General features: G+C 55.6%; 3 protein-coding genes across 5 annotated transcripts; 1 reads left to right on the top strand and 2 right to left on the bottom strand.

Moving 5' to 3' along the window:
* Positions 1-1,350: 1,350 nt before the first annotated feature.
* On the bottom strand, positions 1,351-4,678 carry LOC146420606 (sushi, nidogen and EGF-like domain-containing protein 1). Of its 2 annotated transcripts, XM_085048093.1 has the most exons (6): positions 3,921-4,678; positions 3,566-3,666; positions 3,141-3,271; positions 2,378-2,665; positions 2,059-2,196; positions 1,351-1,761 (listed from the first exon to the last, which is right to left on the bottom strand). In XM_085048093.1, exons 1-6 carry the CDS (start codon positions 3,929-3,931, stop codon positions 1,471-1,473), a joined length of 960 nt encoding a protein of 319 aa, XP_084904219.1. In that variant the 5' UTR covers positions 3,932-4,678; the 3' UTR covers positions 1,351-1,470. The 2 variants fall into 2 exon arrangements, with proteins under 2 accessions (XP_084904219.1, XP_084904220.1); XM_085048094.1 differs by lacking the exon at positions 2,059-2,196.
* Positions 4,679-4,869: 191 nt separating this feature from the next.
* LOC146420607 (BMP-binding endothelial regulator protein-like) lies at positions 4,870-8,759 on the bottom strand. The gene is made up of 4 exons (XM_085048095.1): positions 8,085-8,759; positions 6,804-7,083; positions 6,056-6,337; positions 4,870-5,059 (listed from the first exon to the last, which is right to left on the bottom strand). Exons 1-4 carry the CDS (start codon positions 8,144-8,146, stop codon positions 5,057-5,059), a joined length of 627 nt encoding a protein of 208 aa, XP_084904221.1. The 5' UTR covers positions 8,147-8,759; the 3' UTR covers positions 4,870-5,056.
* Positions 8,760-9,038: 279 nt separating this feature from the next.
* On the top strand, positions 9,039-11,930 carry LOC146420608 (uncharacterized). 2 transcript variants are annotated; one of them, XM_085048092.1, is made up of 5 exons: positions 9,039-9,983; positions 10,060-10,103; positions 10,481-11,277; positions 11,686-11,752; positions 11,841-11,930. In XM_085048092.1, the coding sequence occupies exons 1-5, from the start codon at positions 9,975-9,977 to the stop codon at positions 11,908-11,910; spliced, it is 987 nt and encodes a 328-aa protein (XP_084904218.1). In that variant the 5' UTR covers positions 9,039-9,974; the 3' UTR covers positions 11,911-11,930. The 2 variants fall into 2 exon arrangements, with proteins under 2 accessions (XP_084904218.1, XP_084904217.1); XM_085048091.1 differs by lacking the exons at positions 9,039-9,983; positions 10,060-10,103 and having other exon boundaries at positions 10,236-11,277.
* The last annotated feature ends 8,240 nt before the right edge of the window (positions 11,931-20,170 follow it).

The raw sequence follows: 20,170 nt of genomic DNA on the forward strand, positions 1-20,170 counted from the left end.
CAATGGGATAATAGTCCTAGAGGCACTGCCTGGACTTGGTGTTAATACCATTTTACAGGCAGATAGCTTTGTCACTGTCTCTGGACATTAATTCTCATACACAGTCCATTCTTTCAGATCTTTCTGGAAGTGGGCTGGAGTTTCTGGGGGTCTTGAGTGGTCTGTTTTTCCCCCCCGCTAGATCAATTTTTGGTCAACAGATTCTGCCCTTTCCTGTGCTGATGCTGTCTTTTGTTTGTTGTGTCTCCAGGGACTGGAACAAGGATGTTTGTGCCAGAAAAGTGGTGCCCTACCCCCACATGGCACCTTCTACAGTCACATCTTGTTCTTCTTCACCAACAGTCCAACAGTCCATGGCTGGCTCTTGGTGTTTGAGACATCTCCATCAGCCCCTTCTCTTCTGGGCTCCTCCACACACTAATGAGAAGTTGCTCCTAAGTGATCTTGGTATCAATTAATAAACAGATCTTTGAAAGTGTAACTAATTTAGAAAGTAAACCCTGACCCCTTTCTCTTCACCAATGATCTGTAAAAAAGGACAGTGCTGGCATAAAGGAAAATAGGGCTTTATATTGGATGACTTTACAAGTTCCTCTGCACCATCCCTGCAACCTGGATTCAACTGAAAAATATTTCTCACTAAAAATCTAGCACAACATTGGTCTCTATGACATCCTGCCCCCAAAAGAATAACTATAGATATTAAAAATAAAAAATTGTGCCCCTCCAATATTAAATAAAAGATCATAATTATTTACTAAAAGCATCCCTTACCCTAACCTCTGACCCCAACCATAACCCCTAACCTAACTCTAACATACCGTAAGTCCTAGCCAAACTAAATGAAACCATGGCCCTAACCCTAGCCCTAACCACTAACCCCTAACTGTAACCTCCAACTCCAACTGCAACCCAAACCCTTTCCCGTACTCTGACCTTGGTTTCAATGTTGAGGCCCTCGGCTGGTCTGGTGGTGTCCAGGTGATGCTATACCTTTCTGCAACCCAGGTGTTGTCCAGGTATAGCACTGTAGTGCAGCAGGTGTTATCGAGGTGGTTTCACACCTCTGTTGATCCAGGTGTTATCCAGGTGTAATGCCACGTAGGAGTGTGTGAGCCAGATGCTGTCCAGGTGTAGTGCATCTGGCAACAGATGTTATCCAGGTGTACCTATGTCACACCTATGTGTGACCTGGGTGTTGCCCAGATGTGTGTCACCCCTCACTGACCATTTCTCTTCCCAGATAAGTCCCTCACCTTTATGGGAACAGGTGGGGATGGGTACACATTTCACACATAACACCTGTGTTGCTGCCCACACGCATCTGTGTACACACACCTGCACACAGTGTTGCTCAGCAGGTGTTTATTGCTGTTTCCATCATAATGCGGCCTCTGTGGGGGCATGTCCTTCTGTGGGGGTGGGGTGAGGGCTGTGAGGCAAAGCCCCCTACCCCAAATGTCCCAGGCGTCACCCGCTTACGACCCGCAGATATACACCTGCTCCTCTGTGGTCCTGGGGGGGGTTGGGAGATACTGAGGGGGCCTTGTGAGGTGCCGAGGGACTCCAGGGGGTCTCAGGGGTCTTTGATGAGGTGCCAGGGGTCTCAGGGGGTCCCTCAGTGGCCTCGAAGTGGTCAACACGGAAAGCCCAGCGCCCCGGGACCCCCAGGTTGCTGCGATGGCTGAGGCTCTGCACTGCGGGCGTGCGTGACCCTGGCACATTGTAGTAGTGGACATCATCCCCACTGTTGAACCCAGCCTGCAGGGGGAAAGACAAGGGGAACAGGGGGACAGTAGAAGGTGGGGGGTGAATTCTATCCAAATTCCCATTGAATTTTCCCCAAAATGAGCTTCATTTCACCCCAAATCCACTTCATTCCATATAAAATCTCCAATTTCAGACCAAATCTCCCTGATTCCACCCAAATTCCACCCCAAAACTCTTTGCCCCCCTCAAGCCCAGAACCCCTCCTAACCCAGTGTCCCCTGTCCCTTGGACTGTCCTCATCTGCACAGGGATGTCCCCACACCCAGTGTCCCCTGTCCGTGTTTCCACCTGTGCTGGTATGCCCCCCAGCCCAGTGTGGGGGTCCCCTTGGTTAGCGATGCCAGTTGTCCACTGCAGGTCCCCGTAGTTGAGCAGGACAAAGCAGTTGACACCGTCAGAGGCAAGCACAGCCTGGAAGGTGTTTACCTGCAGAGGGACATTGTCACCATGTCACTGTGACCCCCAGCTGTGTCTCCATCCCTGTGTCCCCAAACCTTTGGTGTCACCATGGTTAGGGACGTAATGGCTCAAGGTCAAGATATTTGAGCCCCCCCACCTTGTCCCATGTCCCACCTTGTCCCATGTCCCACCTTGTCCCATGTCCCACCTTGTCCGAGGCAGACCCAAAATAGGCCACACGGTCCCAGGTTGCTACAAATGCCCAGGTGGGCTGTGGGGGCGGGTCCCCAGGTGGCACAGCAGCTGCGAGGTCCTGGGCCAGGCGTGCCAGCAGCTGGGGGTCCTGGCTCTGCCGGTAGAAGACGTCCCCTCCCAGACGGGTGTCCACGTCGGCCCAGTACGGTGCCACAAAGGGGCGGTGGCCTGGCAGCGGGAAGGGCTGGGGGGTGAACTCTGGGACCATCGTCCCAAAGGACACCACACCATTGTTTTTCACCTGTGGGCAAAGGTCACCCATTGGACACACCTGGGGGGTTCCCACCATGGTGGCACCAACCACAGTGACCCTCCATGGTGGTCCCAGGTACAGTGTCTCCAGTCATGGGGATCCCAGCCATGGTGGGATAACTGTCATGGTGGCCTTAACCATGGTGGCACCAACTGTGATGACCCCCTGTCTCCAGTCTGTCACCCAAAATGTCCCAGTATGTGCCTTGGACCTCCGGTGTCATCCCAGAGCCTCCCAGTATGGGCTTGGGACCCCAAGACCACCTGAGGGTCCCACAGGTATCCCCAATGTCCCAGGGGTCCCCACTCACCCGGATGGTCAAGGATGAGGAGGAGGAAGAGGTGACACCATTTCTGGTGACCCCATCCAACTTGTCACCTTGGTGTCTCTCCTTGGTGTCCCCCCCCACCTGTGTCACCTATCCAATGCCACGTCCCCCATGTCCCCCGGTCACATGACTCACGTAGAGCAAGCTGTGGGCATGCCCAAAGAAGGAGAAGTTTTCCTGCAGGAAGATCTCAGGGCTCGTGCCGTCGTCCTCATGGAGGGTGGCCTCATCCCCCACCTCTGGCCCAAAGGAGTACAGGACCCCACCTGGGGACAAACACCTGTCACACACCTGGGGGACACACCCCGTGGCACCTGGGACCTCCAAGTAGGGAGTTGGGACCTTCCAGTATGGGCCTGGGACTTCCTATATGGGTCAGGGACCCCCAGTGTCACCCCAGAACCTCCAGTGTGGGCCTGGGGCCTGCTGCTAGGGGACTGAGATGTCCCAGTATGGAGCTGGGGCCTCCCACTATGGGCCTAGGACCCCCAGTATCACTCCAGAACCTCCCAGTATGGGGCTGGCACCTCCCCAGTATAAGCCTGGGACCCCAAACTCACCTGGGCATCCCACAGGGGTTCCCAATGTCCCCCGGATTCCCCACTCCTCTGCGTGGCTGAGGAGGAGGAGGAGGATGGGGGAGACCTTCATCTGTCCAGGCCTGGGGGAGTGTGAGGACATCCCCCATCAACCGTGTCCCCATGTCCCCTTGTCCTCCATATGGCCCCCCATGTCCCCCCTAATGTCTCACATGTCCCCCATACCACCATGTCCCCCCTGTGGACATAGGGGACATGAGGAACATGGAGGACCACCCCAGTCCCCCATATTCCCCCTGTGTCCACCATGACCTATATGTGTCCCCATGTCCTACGTGTCCCCATGTCCCCCCTGCCCACAATTGTCCCTACTCACCACACTCCCATTGTCTGAGTCTATCCCAGTGCTGTGACTTGGAGCCATTTTATCCCCAGGGAGGGGACAGGGTGGGGTGGGGGGGTGGGGGATGACATGGGACACCCCGAGGTGGCACCTCCCAGGGCCCCAGGCAGTTCCGTCTCTGCCCAGACCACAACTGGGGGGGACTGGGATGGACTGTGGGGGGACACTGGAGTTGGGATGTGCTGGCGGACACTGGGAAGGCTGGGGGGGACACTGCGGGGACACTGAGTGTGACTAGGATGCATTGGGAGGCACTGGGCATTAGTGGAGACACTGTGGATGTTGGGGAGGACACTGGGGGGGACTGGGAGGCACTGGGGGATGCTGAGACGTACCAGGGGACACTGCAAGGCTTAAACAGGCACTGGGGGGGACACTGAGTGACACTGGGATGCAGTAGGAGGCACTGGCAGGGGCAGGGGGGCTCAGACAAAGCGGGAGGGATTTGGGAACACCACGGGGAATAGCTGGGGAGGACTGGAATGCACTGGGAGGGACTGGGGACAATGGGGGTATGCTGGGGTCAGCTAAGAGAGGCTGCAAGAGACTGGGGACGGGGAAAGGGCACTGGGTCGTACTGGGAGGGACTGGGGATACTGGGGGCACACTGGAGGGGACCGGGGGTTGCATACTGGTGTGTACTGGGAGGAACTGGGGATACTGGTGAGGGGCACCGTCCAGGTGTGCCATAGCACCCACCTCCCCGGGGGACTCGGATGTCCGGGAAGCCCCTCCCCGGTACCAAACATCCGGGTGCCCCCCCCCGCCCCTCCCCCCACCGTGGGACTCAGGAGTTGGGAAATATTGACCGACGGGGGGGAGGGGGACAGAGGAAGGGGGGACACGGAACCGCCCGCGGCAGGACAGGGTGGGACAGCCCTCCCCGCCCCCCAGCTGCCCCAGGCACATTCCCACGCTCCTGTTTTCCCAGAATTCCCAGGACTTTATTCCAGATCACCCACAAACGGCGTTTTCTCCCAGGTTTTATTTTGGGGAGGAAAAGCACAGTTTTGGGGGTTATAAGAATCCGGGTTTCTGGATCAGAGGCTGTTTGAAGATGACGTCAGCGATGGGGCACGGCCGCCCAGGTAAAATGTCAATTTTCCACATCACTGGGTGGAAAGAAAGGCAAAATCAAGGGGGACTTGGGGGCAGTTCCCCCGGTTTAGGACCTTTTCTCACTTTTTAGTCTTTTTTCCCTCATTTTTGGACTCTTTCCCCTCTGGGTTTTTGTTTTGGTTTTGGTTTTTTTTGTCTCTTTCCCCACTCTCGGAGGATCTTCACCCTTTTTTTTTGTTCACTTTTCCATTTTTTTGGGCTCTTTTCCACCTTTTTGTGCTTCTCACCCCCCTCTCCTCCTTTTGGGGTGCTCTTTCCCCTTTTTTTGGTGTATCTCTCTTTGGGCTCCCCTCCCCTCTCCTCCCCTCCCCTCCTTCATATCTTTTCCCATATTTTGGAGCTTCTTTCCCCTTTTTCTGGCTCTTTCCCCCATTTTTTGGGTTCTTTCTCCCATTTTAATACTTTCCCCCCTCCCCCTTTTTGGGTCCTTCACCCATTTTTGCGGTCCCTTCCCATCATTTTGAGGTTTTAATCTCATTTGGGGGGTTCTTTTCACCATTTCCCCTCCTCTTTTCTTCTTTTCTGATCTCCTTCCACTTGTTTCAGTTCTTTTTCTCTTTTGGGGGCTCTTTTTTCCCTTTCTTTGGGCTCTTTTCCCCCATATCTGGGCTCCTTTCCTCATTTATAGATCTCTTTTCCCATCTTCTGGGGTGATTTCCCCCCTCTGTGATCTTTCACTGTTTTGTGGTCTCTTTTCCTGTATTTTGTGATAATTTCCCCGATTTTGGGCTCCTTCCCCAGTTTTAGCTCTTTCCCCTCTTTTTGGTCTCTTTTCCCATCTTTTCAGGGTTCTTTGTTTTGGGGAGCCCTTTTCACCCTTTTTTGCTCTCTTTTCATCTTTTGGGGCTTCTTTCCCCTTTTCAGGGGGATTCTTTCCCTCTTTTTTAGGCTATTCTCCCCCCTTTTTTGGCACTTTTCCCCCTAGTGCCACCCCCAAGACACCCAAATGCCCCAAAGTCCCCCCTCAGTGTCCCCCTGGTGTCACCCACCTGGGTGAAGTCGGGCGCCCGCCAGGCCTCGGCCAGCGCCCGCGCGTCGCCTGTCACTGTCCCGTCGGGCCCTCGCAGGTCGTTGCTGGTGGCACCGTCGTAGTCGCCGCAGAGGCCACAGAGCGTCGCCCGCGCTTCCCTGGGCACCTCCACCGTCACCCCCGCGGTGCCCAGCTCCACCAGGAATCCCGGGATTTGGCTGATCCGGAGGGTCGTGCGCGTCTCCGTGATGGTCAACGGTCCTGGGAGCTCCGTGGCGAGGGGGGTGGGGACCCCATTGAGCTGCAGAACACAGAATTAGGGGCAAAAGGGGGATTTGGGGCGATACAGGGGGAGTTGGAGGAAGCTGGGTGCAAAAGAAGGAATTTGTGGAAAAATGATGGGACACGTCAAGGTGTGGTGGGGGTGGGATGAGGGACAACCCATGTAGGTAGTCCTCTGGCATGAAACTGGGGGGAAAAAGAGCAATTTTGGGCAAAATGATGGGGCGTGTCAATTGATGGATGTCTCTTAGTGGCCATCACCCACACAGGTGTTTCACTGGCAGGAAATTGGGGAGGGAAAAGAGGAGTTTGGGGCAAAATTAAGGTAAGAACATCCCGTGGTGGTGGTGGGATGGAACAACCCATGTGCACTATTTCCTGGCGTGAAACTAGGGAAAAATCATGGACGTTTTTGTTAAAATGAAGATCAGGAGGACATTTAGGGTGACAACACAGTGGTGCCACCCAGGGTGGTGACAACTTACCCAGACCTTCCTGTCCCTCTGGATGGTGGCGAGGCCATAGCGGGTGAAGAGGTGAAGTGCCACTACTGCCAGCTGGTCCCCAGCGTCCCTGATGTCCCCCAGCAGGCGGAACCATGTGGGGTCCCGGGGGTCACACACACTGGCCACCACATAGATTCCAGCGGCCAGGGTGGCCCCGGTGACGCCATCGAAGGTGACGAAGCGGGTGGCAGGGGACAGGGTGCAGCGCCCTGGGTGTGCGATGCAGGCACGGGTGACGTCACGGAGGCTGCAGGTGTGGCTGAAGGGACAAGTGAAGGGGCGGCACTCCAGGGCCTCCAGGCCCCCGGCAGGTGCAGGACTGGGAGCAGTCAGGGGTCAGGATGGTCTCGGCAATCTGTTTTTCACAGATAAAATGTGGGAAGTGGGGAAAAGGGGCCTGAAGTGGCCAAAAAATGGGGATGATGATGCTGTCAGGCATCATGGGAGGTGGGAGGGGGAGTCCATGTCCCCCATATCTCCAATGTGTGCCCATGTCCCCAGTGTCCCCATGCCCCCTCACATCCCCATGTCCCCTGTGGGGACACTGGGGGGACTGGGACATGCTGGGAGAAACTGGGAAGGACTCTGAGTGGGACTGGGATGCATTGGAAAGTACTGGTGGGGGAAACAGGGACAAACTAGGAGGGGTTGGGAATATGGGAGAGGACTAGAATACCCTGGGAGGGACTGTGGACAATACAGGGAATACCTGGGGAGACTGGAAAGACACTGGGGTAAAGAGAGATGCACCGAGGGATATGTTTTGGGGAAGTGGGACACACTGGGGATAAATGATGACATGGGGGGATGATGGGGCGTTACTGGGAGGGACTGGGGACACTGTGGGAGGCACACAGAAGGGACCTGGGATCAACTGGAGTGTACTGAAAGGGATGGGGAGGAACTGTGTTGCACTTGGAGGGACTGAGGACACTGTGGAGCATACTGGAGGGGACTGAGGAGGCTAGAAGGTACTGAGGTGTACTGGGAACACTTGGGAACACTGTGGGGGGTGCACTGGAAGGAACTGGGATGCACTGGGAGGGACTGGAGACACTGGGGCACACTGGAGGGAACTGGGGCACACTGGAGGGGACTGGGGGTAAATGAGGTGTAGTGTGATGGACAAGAGACACTGCGGGGTGCAGTGGAGTGGGATCAGCTGGGGGAAACTGGAAGGGACTGGTGGAGAAGCAGGCTGTAGTGGGAGAGCCTGGAGCTGAACTGAGCTGTTTTGGGAGGCACTGGGGCCACACCCACCTGGAAGTAGCGCCCCTGGTGGAGGCAGCCGCAGATCCCCGGGGGGACGCAGCAAGCCCCATCGAATAGCAGCCCCTCGGCGCACTGACAGCCCTCAAAGCAGCGCTCGCTGCAGGGGGGCGGCGCCGACACACCTGCGCAGGTGTGCTCACAGGTGCGAGCACACAGCTGGTAGAGGCTCTTGGCGGGGCAGGTGAGGGCTGGAAGAGGGAGGGAAGAAACAAAGGGGGTCAGTGGGGGGTCACCTGGGGCCAAGGGGAGCAGTGGGGGCTCACCCCAATGGGGGCTCATCTGAACTCAACAGGGTCATCGGGGGATCATCTGGGGTCAATGGGTGTCTCCTGGGATCAATGCCATCCCAACTTTGGGGTGGGTGGTCCCATGGGGCTCCCATTTGGGGCCATCGGGAGGGCCTCACTAGTTGTCCAAGGTTCCACTGGGGGACACAGGCTTCCCATTTAGGGGCGGGGTCCCCTTTGGCGTTGTGACTGGGGATCCTGCTTTGGCAGCGTGGGTCCCTCGGGAGGAACCCCCAGGTGTGGGCTTAGCAATGGGGACACGTATTCAGGAGGATGGGTAGCGGATGCAGGTAGCCACTCCATTCCACTCCCCAGACCTCCAAATTCCCACCCCCTACCAAGATTTCCACTCCCCTCAGAATTCCTGCTTCCACAAAAATCCTAACCCCAAATTCTCACCACCCCCCACATCTCAATACTCAAAATTCCCAACGCCAAAATTCCCAGCCCCTCCATGTACTCACGGCAACCCGTGGCCTCCCTCCACTCCCGGAGCGCGCCTCCGGCCGCCTGGCACGCGGCTGCGTAGCCCTGAAAGCCGGGACATGGGTCGCCCCCCGCCCCGCACACCTGGCGCTCGCAGCTCACCAGGTAGGCGCGGGGCGGCACCGTTCCGTGACACCCCGCAAAGGGCCCCTCGGGGTCCTCCAGCACCGCGCAGCGCCGCGCCTGGGCCGGGGAGCAGCTGGGCACGGGCGCCAGGTGGGTGCAGTTTTGGGGGGCGCTGCGCAGAGCCCCCCCCGTCGGGGTCGTCGTCGTCGGGGTCGCCGTTGAAGTTGCCGCAGAGGCCGCGGGGGCGGCGGGACGGGGGGGCAGCGTCAGCACCACGTACGTGTCACCATCGTAGAGGATTTTAGGGGCCCCCTGGACCTGGAGCAGCCGGTGGGACCCCACCTGTGCCACCCCCACCGCGCCACCCCGCAGCCACAGCGGCAGCAAGTGGCGCTCGCCATCCACCTGGGGGGAGAGAGGGGTGAGGATCCCAAAAGGGAGGTCAGACCCCCAAAGGGGAATTTTAACCCCAAAACCAGGGTCTGCACTTCTTGCTGCCCATCCAAAACCCATGGTTTGCACACCGAAAAGGGGGTGATTGCACACCAAAAGGAGGGTTTTCAACCTCAAAATCACGCTTTGCACCCGAAACCCAGACTTTGCACGCCAGAAAGGGTATGTGTACCCAACACACCCAAATTGGGGTGCATGCCCACACCAAGCCCCCCATCAAAACCCTGCCCTGCGCACCTCCAACAACCTCTCGGGGACCCTCAAAACCACCCCAGTGACCCCCAAACCTCCCTGCGCATCCCTCAGCCCTCTCAGACCCACAAACCCCTCCAGGGACCCCCATATAGACTCCAGACTCCCCCAGTCCCCTTAGAGCCCTCAGATCCCTCCGGGGAATTCCCAAATCCTCTCCAGGAACCTCTAAGCCCTTCCACGAATCCCCACCCTCCCCCCGAGCTCGGCGCCGCCGCTTCCCGCCTTTCCCCTCCCCCGCCTCCCATTGGCCACAGCGCCCGCCCGTCCCCGCCCTCGACCAATCAGCGCCCGATCTCGGGGCGCTGGGGCGGGGCCATAGAGAGCGCGGGCGATGGAGCGGGTGAGGCCGGAGGGGTCCCGAGGGGACGGTGTGGGGGGAACTGGGGGGCTCGGAGGGCCCCGCGTCACTCCCGCAGAGGCTTAGCCTGGAGCAGCGAACGGAGCGGCTGGTGCAAAGGAGGTGGGAGAGCACTCCGGCCTCAAGCGCCCCTCGAGATCCCTGAGTTTCCCCGGGACCCCCAGGTGCCCTTGGGACCCTCATCTGTCTCCCCTAAGTGTTGCCTCGGACTCCAGGTGCTCCCCAGACCCCCAAATGCCGCTCCAGACTCCTAACTGCCTCCCAATTCTCTCCTCTGCCCCAGGTGCTCCCCAAGAGCGCCCCGGGGACCCCCAACTAACCCAGCCACTCCCAGGTGATGCCCCGGCCCCCCATTCCGCCCATAAATGCGCTCCGGTTAGCCCCCAAATGTCTCCCGAGACCCCCAACCCCCACGGGGGCGGTGCAGGCTCAGCATTTCGGGGGTCCTCGCCCTCCCCCAACCCTGTCCTCCCCTGCAGCCAGGCCCTGCTCAGGCCCCGCCCCCGCGGGCTAGAGAGGGCGAAGCCTCTGCTTGGCTCCGCCCCCTCCAGCTCCATCCTCGATGACCCCCTCGTTCGATGGCGATGGCGCTTGAGGCGCTGCCGAGGGGAGGAGCCAGCGCTGGACGCGCCCTTGGTGGGCAGGGCCCTGCTGGACTCTGCTGCTTCCCAGGGTGGCCTGCAGGGGGTGCCACGGAGGATGTCACATGACCCCCTCGGGGCCCTGCAGGGGCCACTGCCCTGGGAGTCACGTGACCCCCCTGAGCCAATCAGGAGCCACTTCTGCAATCCCCTGCAGCAGGGGAAATCTTCACCCCAGCATGGCTCCCAGGAACCCTTGCGGCAGGAGCCATGTTGGGGGTCACATGACTCCCACGAGGCCCTCTGGCCAAGGACGAGCAGCTCTCTGGAGTCCCTGCAGGGGGTGCTATACTCACAGTCACGTGACTCCCCTGAGGCCCTCTGGCCAATCAGCAGCAGCCATTGCACATCTCTGCGCCAGGGAGCGCCACCCTGTGGGAAGCGAGACTCCCGTGAACCTTTGCGGCAGCAGCCATGGTGGGGGCCACACGACTGCCTTGGCGGCCTGTGGTGTGTGCCATATTGGAAATCACGTGACTCCCAGGATGCTCTGCAGCCTGCAAGGGAGGTGTTCCCTGAGCCCCTGCAGCAGGGGGCGCTGGGCTCGAGGTCACGTGCCCCCCCGAAGGCGCCACAGCCAATCAGGTGCAGCCCCCGTGATGCCCTGCAGGGGGCGCTGTCCCAGCAGTCACTGGGTGAGGCACTGGGGGAGCTGTTGTGGGTCATGGGGACACTTGGAGGGCTGAAAGTGCCGTTGTGGTGTGGGGCTAGGGGGCACTTGTGGGGGGCCAGGGAGGTAATTTGTATATCATGGGAACATTTTGTGGGGCTGGAGGTGTCCTTGTGGGTCAGGAAGTCATTTTTGGGGCTGGGGGACACTTATAAGGCTGGAGGTGCCTTTGCAGGGCTGAGAGGCACTTGTGAGCCACGGGGATCCTTTGTAGGGCTAGGGGGGCAGTTGTGGGTCAGGGGGCCACATGCGAGGCTGGGGGGTCACTGGTAGGCACTTGTGGGTTGGGGGGTACTTCAGGATCAGGAAGTCACCTGTGGGTCAGAGGAGCACTTGTGGGACTACCACCCTTTGTGACACCTGCCCCCCCCAGGCCCGCTGGAGGACCCCCTCCTCTGGATGCTGCGATGCCACCGCCGGGCCATAAGGGGGCGCCTTCGGTATGACATCCTCACCCCCAAATTCTAGGGGTCTGCCCCCGCACCTTCCCCAGGTCCCCCTGACCTCCCCTTTGCTCTCCCCCCCCAGCGCCATCGAGACCCTCCTGGAGCCCCCACCTGTGCGCCACCAACCCACGGCGGGGCCAGAAAAGCAGTGACACCCTGAAATTGCCCCGGGAAGCAGGAGGACCTCGCCTATCTTTGGGGTTGCCCCTAATCCCCTCTCCCCCTGTGTGCCACCAAGAGCATTTGGGGGTTTCTGGGGGCTCAAGGGAGAGTGTTGATGAGATGCTGAGTGTCTCTAAGGGGTCCGGGAGTGTCTGTGGGGTGTTTGGATGCGATCTAAGGTTGGAGAAGGGGACTGGGGGTATAAGCGGGGCGTTGGGGATTGAGGGTGTTTGAGGGGGGCACTGGGAGTCTATAGGGGATCCAGAAAAAGTCTATGGGGTTTTGGGGTTGGGGGAGGTCTGTGGGAGCCCTGGGGCTTTGGGGGGTCTATAACGGTCCGGGGGTCTGTGGGGTGTTTTAGAGGGGCCAGGACAGGGTTGGGGTGTCTAAAGTGGCGCTGAGGGGGTTATTGGGAGTTTCGTGGAACCCCCAAACCCCGGTGGGTGAGGCTCACCTGGCTTCTTCACCTCCGCGACCAACGTGGCGCCGGGGGTCTCTGGTGTCCCCCCGCCCCTGAGGGCGCTGTGGGGGATCATGGGGGGCGCCAGAAGCTCCCGCTGAGCCCCCAAAGCCCCTCGGGCCCTGCCGCCCCCAGCGCCGCTGCCTCCCGGCCTTCCCTCCCTCCGCCTCCCATTGGAAGCCGTGCCCGCCCGTCCTGGCTCGGAGCCAATCAGCGCTGAGAGTGGGGCGCTGGGGGCGGTGCCCCGGGTAGGCGCCGTGTTAGTCACTTCCTGGACTACAACTCCCGAGGAGCTCCCGGGCCCCGGAGAAGCCTTTAGAGCCGGGAATGCGGTTCCCGTCGTGCCCCGCGGCAGTTCCGTCGGAGCCGGGCATGCGCTCTAGGCTCCGTGCCAGCTGCCCCCCCAGAGCTCCCCCGAGCCCTAAGTGCCCCCAGGGCCCCCTAAGTACCCCCATTTTCCCTCTTCCGACCCTCGAGTGTCCTCTCGGATCCCTAATTCCCCCCGCCCCCGTTCCCTACCTTCCCCCAAAATGCCCCCTGTGTGTCCCTTCGGACCTCCAAGTGCCCTCCAGTTGCCTCCCCAACGCCTAAGTGCCCCTCCAGACCTTTAAGTGGTCCCGCAAGCCCTCCCCTGATCCAAGCGACCCCAGCCCCTCAAGTGCCCCCGGGAACTGGTGCGATGCCGACGGTGTGGAGAATGACCCTATCGCAGCACCAGCACCAGTTCAGCCTTTAATTAAAACTTGAATTAAAACTGCAATTGCCCATGTGGGAAATGGAGAAACCCTCCCCCCCTTTCGTACCGCTCCCTTGGTCCCTCTTGGAGTCAGGGAAATTGCAGGAAAAACATTCGTGCATTTTGTGCACATCATAAATTTCACGGGGATCGGGAACAGTCTGTGTGGCGAGCTTCCCTGACAGGTGGAGATCAAATTCTGTCAGGTGAAGAGGAGGTTGAGACAACTTTGGGGACCTGGAGTACACACTACTATAGCCTCCCAAAACCCCAGAGACTCCCTCCATCCCTACAGACTCCCCACAAACTCTCCACTAGACCCCAAGTACCCTCAGAGTCCTCTATAAATGCCACAGAGGTGGTTCCCACCCCCCCCCCCCCCCGACACCCTATAAACCCTCAGGACCCTTCCAAATCTCCCTCTAAAACCCCCTGAAGCTCCCCAAAACAACCCACAGATCTGCCCAGATCCCCAGTACTCCCCCAGGCCCCTCAGAAGGGGCTACCCCAGGTGGTCACAATTACTCATGGACTGCCTGAGCCACCTTTTGGGCTGATATATATGTAGATATAAATATAATAGAAATATAAAATATCATATAGAAAGGGGCCTTCAGGAAACCTAGGGAGGGTGTTTGTCAGGGGACAGGATGGAGGGTGAGGGTTTTCACCTGCCACAGGGCAGGGTTAGATGGGATATTGGGAAGAAATTCCTCCCTGTGCAGGTGGTGAGACTCTGGCACAGGTTGCCCAGAGAAGCTGTGGCTGCCCCGTCCCTGGAAGTGTTCAAGGTCGGGTTGGGCAGGGCTTGGAGCAACCTGGGACAGTGGGAGATGTCCCTGCCCATGGCAGGGCGTGGATTGAGATGATCTTTGAAGTCCCTTCCAACCCAAAGCAGCCCAGGATTCTAAAAGTGGTGGAGGCTTGGGATGGATGACCTTGGCTGACCCCAGGCTGCTCCATCGTTCACACTTCAGCAAGAGACAGCAAGAGAAAACCTGATGAAAGAGCTCCTGGGGGGGGGATGGAGGCAGAGGGTCAGTCCCTTAGGAACTGCTCCAGGTCCCTTTCCATGGGGTGAGTCCCTCAGGTGGAGGCACTTGGGGCACAGAGGCAGCGCCTGCCTCATCCTGTTCTTCTCCAGGGCTGCCGGGGAATCTCTGCTCTGGCACCTGCAGCACCTGCTCACCTGGACAGCTGCTCTGGGAGGAGGGACAACAGCAGTGAAAGGGACTTGGAACCAAAGGAGGCATAAGCAGAGCACGAAATATTTTCCAAGCTCTACCTGGTGTCAGGTGACCTCAAAGAGGAGATCAGGTGGGTTTGGGTTTAACCAGAAAGTGAATTAAGGAGAAAATTGTGGATTTACTCCTATGTCAGGGAATTCTCTGGAACATGGATTTGCTGCTTTAAAGTGTTGTTGTACTTTCTGTAATTTATCTGAGCAGTGTTATACAAGAGGTCAGTGTTTCAACTTTTATAAATAAAGAGATGGTGGTCATGATGATGATGATGACAATGGCGATGACACTCAGGCTCCATTGCAGCACATTTGCAAGGCAGGTACTTTACTCTCAAGACTTCAAGTTATGCTGAGTTACCCCTTGCCTTCCTCACAATTTTCCCTCTGCTAAGTTAATACTATTGACTGTCACTTGAAAAGGAGAGGCTCCCTTGACCCTTAGTATGGGGAGATTTACTCAACCCTCAGTCAGTGCCCCAGGAAAGCCAAGATCCTTGTGCCCAACTAGTCTGTCAGCATCCCCGTAGGCTCTTTATCAGGGGGACACCAATCTCCCTCATCCTGTCACTCCAGGCCCATCACCAGGACGAATTGCTGACACCAGTCCTGGAGCAGCTCTGTGGGGATCCATTGCCACAGGTGGTTGCCATGGGCACGAGCTGAGGCCTGTAGCAGATCCTGTTGCCATGGCATACCTTTGCAATCTCATTCCAAGGGTCAGTTACCACAGCACTGTCAATGGACCTGCTCCTAAATCCTTTCACTTGGCAACCAAGTCTTGGCCCAGTTGGATTGCCGGGGAAACCTGCACTAGAATCTGTTGCTATGGGATTGAGCCATGGAATTCCAGATTTCTTTGCAACTGTCATGGTTTAGGAATGGTACTCTCCAATTCAGTGCCCCCACCAAGACTCCCCCAAACCAGATGCTGCTTGGTCAGTCCTGCCTTTGCCTCCCCCTTCCCTCTCTGGCAGGATGGAGTTGAGAATTTGAGGCACAGAAGGTGAAAATCACAGGTTGAGATAAGAAATATTTACTGCAAACAGCAATGAGGTAAGAAAACAAACAGTAACAGCAACAATATTAATAAGAAAAGTATACAAAAGAGGGTAAGTCACATGCAAAAATGCTCAATGTGGAATCCAGCACAATGAACAATAGCAGAAAATTCCATCATCTTTTTTACCCAGAAGCCCCACCGATCTTCTTAGAGGCCAGAGAGAGTCCCTTTCCCCCAGCCCTGACAAAAAGGTGAGGTGGTATGGAGAACATTAAAGCCTTGTTCAAAGGCAGGACAGTATCTACCCCTCTTTCTATACCATCTACTCATGCCCAGATCCTACACCTTCCCACTAAATACATACACACATATATATAAATATACACAAGGACAGTTACAATTTCCATTGTGAATGGCTGTGCCTCCGAGATGTCTGCTGAGTTCATTTAGTCCGTCGCTGTGGGTTTTGTCCATTCTAGATGTCTCCCAGGGCAGGAGAGCTGCTGTGCTGTTGGCTGGTGGCTGCATCAGGAGCTCACAGCTGGTGTATCAGGAGCAGACCATCCTCATTGGCCATGGGACTTACGGCACACAGTCGCAGTGTCATTCAGGAACCAATGTTATACAATTTAACATTACAGACTGTTCTCACCCAAAGTCAAATCCTCCCGCATTACCCACAAAGTGCACCCAGGTTCTGTAGCAAAGACAATACCACAGATTGGTTTGCCTCTGCTTACAGCAGGGCTGATCAAAACAGTTTTCCCTAACCCATGTCTCACATGCACAACAGGGACTTTATCCCCTTCTCCAGTACATGGAAGTTTTGATTGGGCAGGGCCAGCTCGACTGGTAGAGCCTCAGGTGTTCACTCAACAAGTGGCCTTTGCTAAATGCAGCTCCCAATGTTCGATGGTCACACCACCCATTGCTTTCAGCGTGGTTTTTAACTGTCCATTGCACCATTCAACTTCCCCAGAGGCTGGTGCATGACAGGGAATATGGTACACCCACTCAGTCCTGTGCTCTCTAGCCCAGGTGTCCATGAGGCTATATTTGAAATGAGTCCCATTGTCTGACTCAATTCTTGCAGTGCTGCCATGTTGCCACAGGACTTGTTTTTCAAGGGCCAACATGGTGTTCCAGTCAGTGGCATAAGGCACGGAGTGTGTCTCCAGCCATCCAGGCGTGCCTTCTCCCATTGTCAGCACGTAAAGCTTGCCTTGGAGAGGTTGCAGCTGTGTGATGCAATAGATCTGCTAGGCCTCCCTAGATATATATTTTGACCATCATCCCCCACGCCACAGGTGCTTTACCCATTTGAACTTCTTGATCACAGCATGTTTCACAGTCATGGATTATGCAGGATATAGTGTCCATGGTTAAGTCCACCCCTTAGTCACAATGCATCTGTGTGTTACATCTCTTCCCTGATGACCTTAAATGCCTAAGGGGCCCACCAAGCCAGAAATAACTCTCCCTTGTGTTGCCAGTCCAGATCTACCTGTGACAAGTTAATCTTAGCCTGATCCACCTGTCTGTTGTTGTGATGTTTTTCAGTTTCTGACTCTCAGGTACATGTGTATCCCCATGATGGACTTTTACAGCCAACTTCTCTCCTTAGGCAGAAATATCTCACCACAATTCAATAAACCAGATGGGTCTCCCTCTGTGCTGCCAATGGTCTTTATCCATTGTCCAGCCACTTCCACAGAACATTTGCTGCCATGCATGAGTCATGGCAATATCCAGCAATATCCAGCAACATCAAAAGCCAGCTGGATAGCTTTCCCCTCTGCATGGTTGCACCAAAATTAAATTAAATTCTGAATCTTAATTTTCCCAAGGATCTTAAGGTTAATAAATCCCCTGTTCTGGAATTATGTGGGGTGTGGCAGGCAAGACTTGGAGGGTTTAGAGATAAAAGCAGCATTTTTTATATGTTTATTATGAAAAATAAAATGTTTCCACTCAGTCAGAGCAAGTTCTCTTCTGGCAGCTGCTGCCAATGGAGGGAGTTTGGGGACATCCAGCAGGTCCTGACACCTCATTTTTCCCTAAATGAGGATTCTGAAATGGCACATGAGATGGATCGGAGAACTTTAGAAACTGAGTAAAACTACCCAAAATGTGGTTGCTGAGGTACTTGCCTGTGTTTTGGGCATTTTAAGAATAGTTAGGGTTGGAATGGCCTCTGGACATCAGCCACCAAAATGTCCTGGACTAGTACAATCTCATCCCAGAATGTTTGTGATTGGGGAGGTGGGACCTAAATTGTGTCCCTGAAGGGATGGATGGGGTTTTGCTCCAGGTTTGAGTTGGGAGAAAACAGAACTGGGAATGTTAGATTGCTCTCAACTGGGTTTTGTGTCTCCCAGCCCTGTGGGATGTGGCAGCACAGGTTGAGGCTTCTCTCTGCACTCCCCTGATCCGTCCAGGAATTGTCCCATTGTGGAAAGCAACCAGATTAGTTCTGTGGTGTGATTTTAGGGAGTCCAGTGGAGAACCTTCTCCCTGCCGTCCTCCCTGTTTATCTCATCTCTTCTTCCCACTTTATTCTCTGTTGCTCTGTCCTACTCCCTGTGCCATTGCACCTCTGTCATGGTTTGACACTGGCCAAATGCCAGACATCCATGACAGCTGGTCACTTACTTTCCCCTGCCACAGCTGGGCAGAGGAGAGGAAAAAAATTGAACAAAGGGGTCATGAGTTGAGACAAGGACCAGGAGAAAACACTCCAAGGACAAAACAGGCTCAACTTAGAAGTACAAAGTAAGTTTACTACTAACTAAGTCAGAGGAGGATAATGAGATGTAAAATAAGCCCTTAAAAACACCTCTTTTTTTTCCCCAGCCCCTTCCTCCTTCCCACTGACAATGCAGGGATACAGGGCATGAGAGGGTTTGGTCAGTTCATCACTGAGATCTTCTGCTGGTTAGGGAGAGGAGTCCTTCCCCTGCTGCACCGTGGGGTCCCTCCCACAGGAGACAGTTCTCCGTGAACTTCTCTAGCATGGATCCAATCTCATAAGCAGCAGTCCTCCCAAAACTGCAAGGTGGGTCACTTGTCCATGGAGTGCAGTCCTCCAAGGACAGGCTGCTCTAGCCTGAAAGCAGGGCCCCTCTGTCCACTGGGTCTCCCACTGGATCACAGCTTCCTCCAGGCATCCACCTGCTCCTCTGCTGTGGGCACCTCCCCATGGGCTGTGGGTGGATCTCTGTACCCCTGTGGACTCCATGGGCTGCAGGGGGACCACCTCCTCCCCCCATGGTCTTCACCACAGCTAGCAAAGGGTTTTCAGCTCCAGTGCCTGGAGCACCTCCTCCCCTACCTCCTCCACTGACCTTGGTGTCTCTATGTTGTTTCCCTCACATGTTCTTACCTCCTCCTCTTCTCTGGCTTGAAAAAACTGTCTCACTTTGTTTTGATTTTCTTCTTAAATGTGTCATCACAGAGGCATTACTAACATCTCTAATTGGTCCAGCCTTGGTCAGCAGCATGTCCATCATCTTCAGAGCCATCAGAGATTGGCTCTGCTGGACATGGTGGAAGTTTCCAGCAGCTTCTCACAGAAGCCACCTCTGTGGCCCCCTTGCTACCAAAAGTCACACCATGCAAAACCAACACATTCCTCCCTGTACACCTCTGTCCTGATTCCTGTGCCATCATTCTTCCCTGCAACTGGCAGAGTTTCCTCCAGTTGTCCATACTGCATCATCACTGTGAGTCGCTCCTGCTTTCACAGAATCACAAAATCAGTTACACTGGAAGGGACCAGTGGTTCATGTGGTCCAACCTCCCTGCTCAGGCAGGATCATCCCAGGGCACATGGTACAGGATGATGTCCAGACATGCAGTCTTCTGTAGATCAAGATGAGGTCCAGTGTATACAAACCACATGCTGGAAGTTCCTACTGAGGTGCCGTCGCCACTTGCCTACTCATTGGCAGTGATGTCGTGGAAAGAAGGAGAACAAAGAGTGGATAATTTGATTACCAGACTCTGGCTGTATGAAGAAAGTATCTCTTTCCCCCTATGGGCCTGCATCTTGTCTGTGGAAAGGACCTCCAGCAATTTACAGGAGACTACCAGCAATTTAGAGAAGTGCCCCATGATGGTTGCACCAAAATTAAATTAAATTCTGAATCTTAATTTTCCCAAGGATCTTAAGGTTAATAAATCCCCTGTTCTGGAATTATGTGGGGTGTGGCAGGCAAGACTTGGAGGGTTTAGAGATAAAAGCAGCATTTTTTATATGTTTATTATGAAAAATAAAATGTTTCCACTCAGTCAGAGCAAGTTCTCTTCTGGCAGCTGCTGCCAATGGAGGGAGTTTGGGGACATCCAGCAGGTCCTGACACCTCATTTTTCCCTAAATGAGGATTCTGAAATGGCACATGAGATGGATCGGAGAACTTTAGAAACTGAGTAAAACTACCCAAAATGTGGTTGCTGAGGTCCTTGCCTGTGTTTTGGGCATTTTAAGAATAGTTAGGGTTGGAATGGCCTCTGGAGATCAGCCACCAAAATGTCCTGGACTAGTACAATCTCATCCCAGAATGTTTGTGATTGGGGAGGTGGGACCTAAATTGTGTCCCTGAAGGGATGGATGGGGTTTTGCTCCAGGTTTGAGTTGGGAGAAAACAGAACTAGGAATGTTAGATTGCTCTCAACTGGGTTTTGTGTCTCCCAGCCCTGTGGGATGTGGCAGCACAGGTGAGGCTTCTCTCTGCACTCCCCTGATCCATCCAGGAATTGTCCCATTGTGGAAAGCAACCAGATTAGTTCTATGGTGTGATTTTAGGGAGTCC

This window comes from Lichenostomus cassidix, unplaced genomic scaffold (genome assembly GCF_008360975.1).
Source record: "Lichenostomus cassidix isolate B80296 unplaced genomic scaffold, HeHo_3.0 HiC_scaffold_899, whole genome shotgun sequence".
Classification (NCBI taxonomy): domain Eukaryota; kingdom Metazoa; phylum Chordata; class Aves; order Passeriformes; family Meliphagidae; genus Lichenostomus; species Lichenostomus cassidix.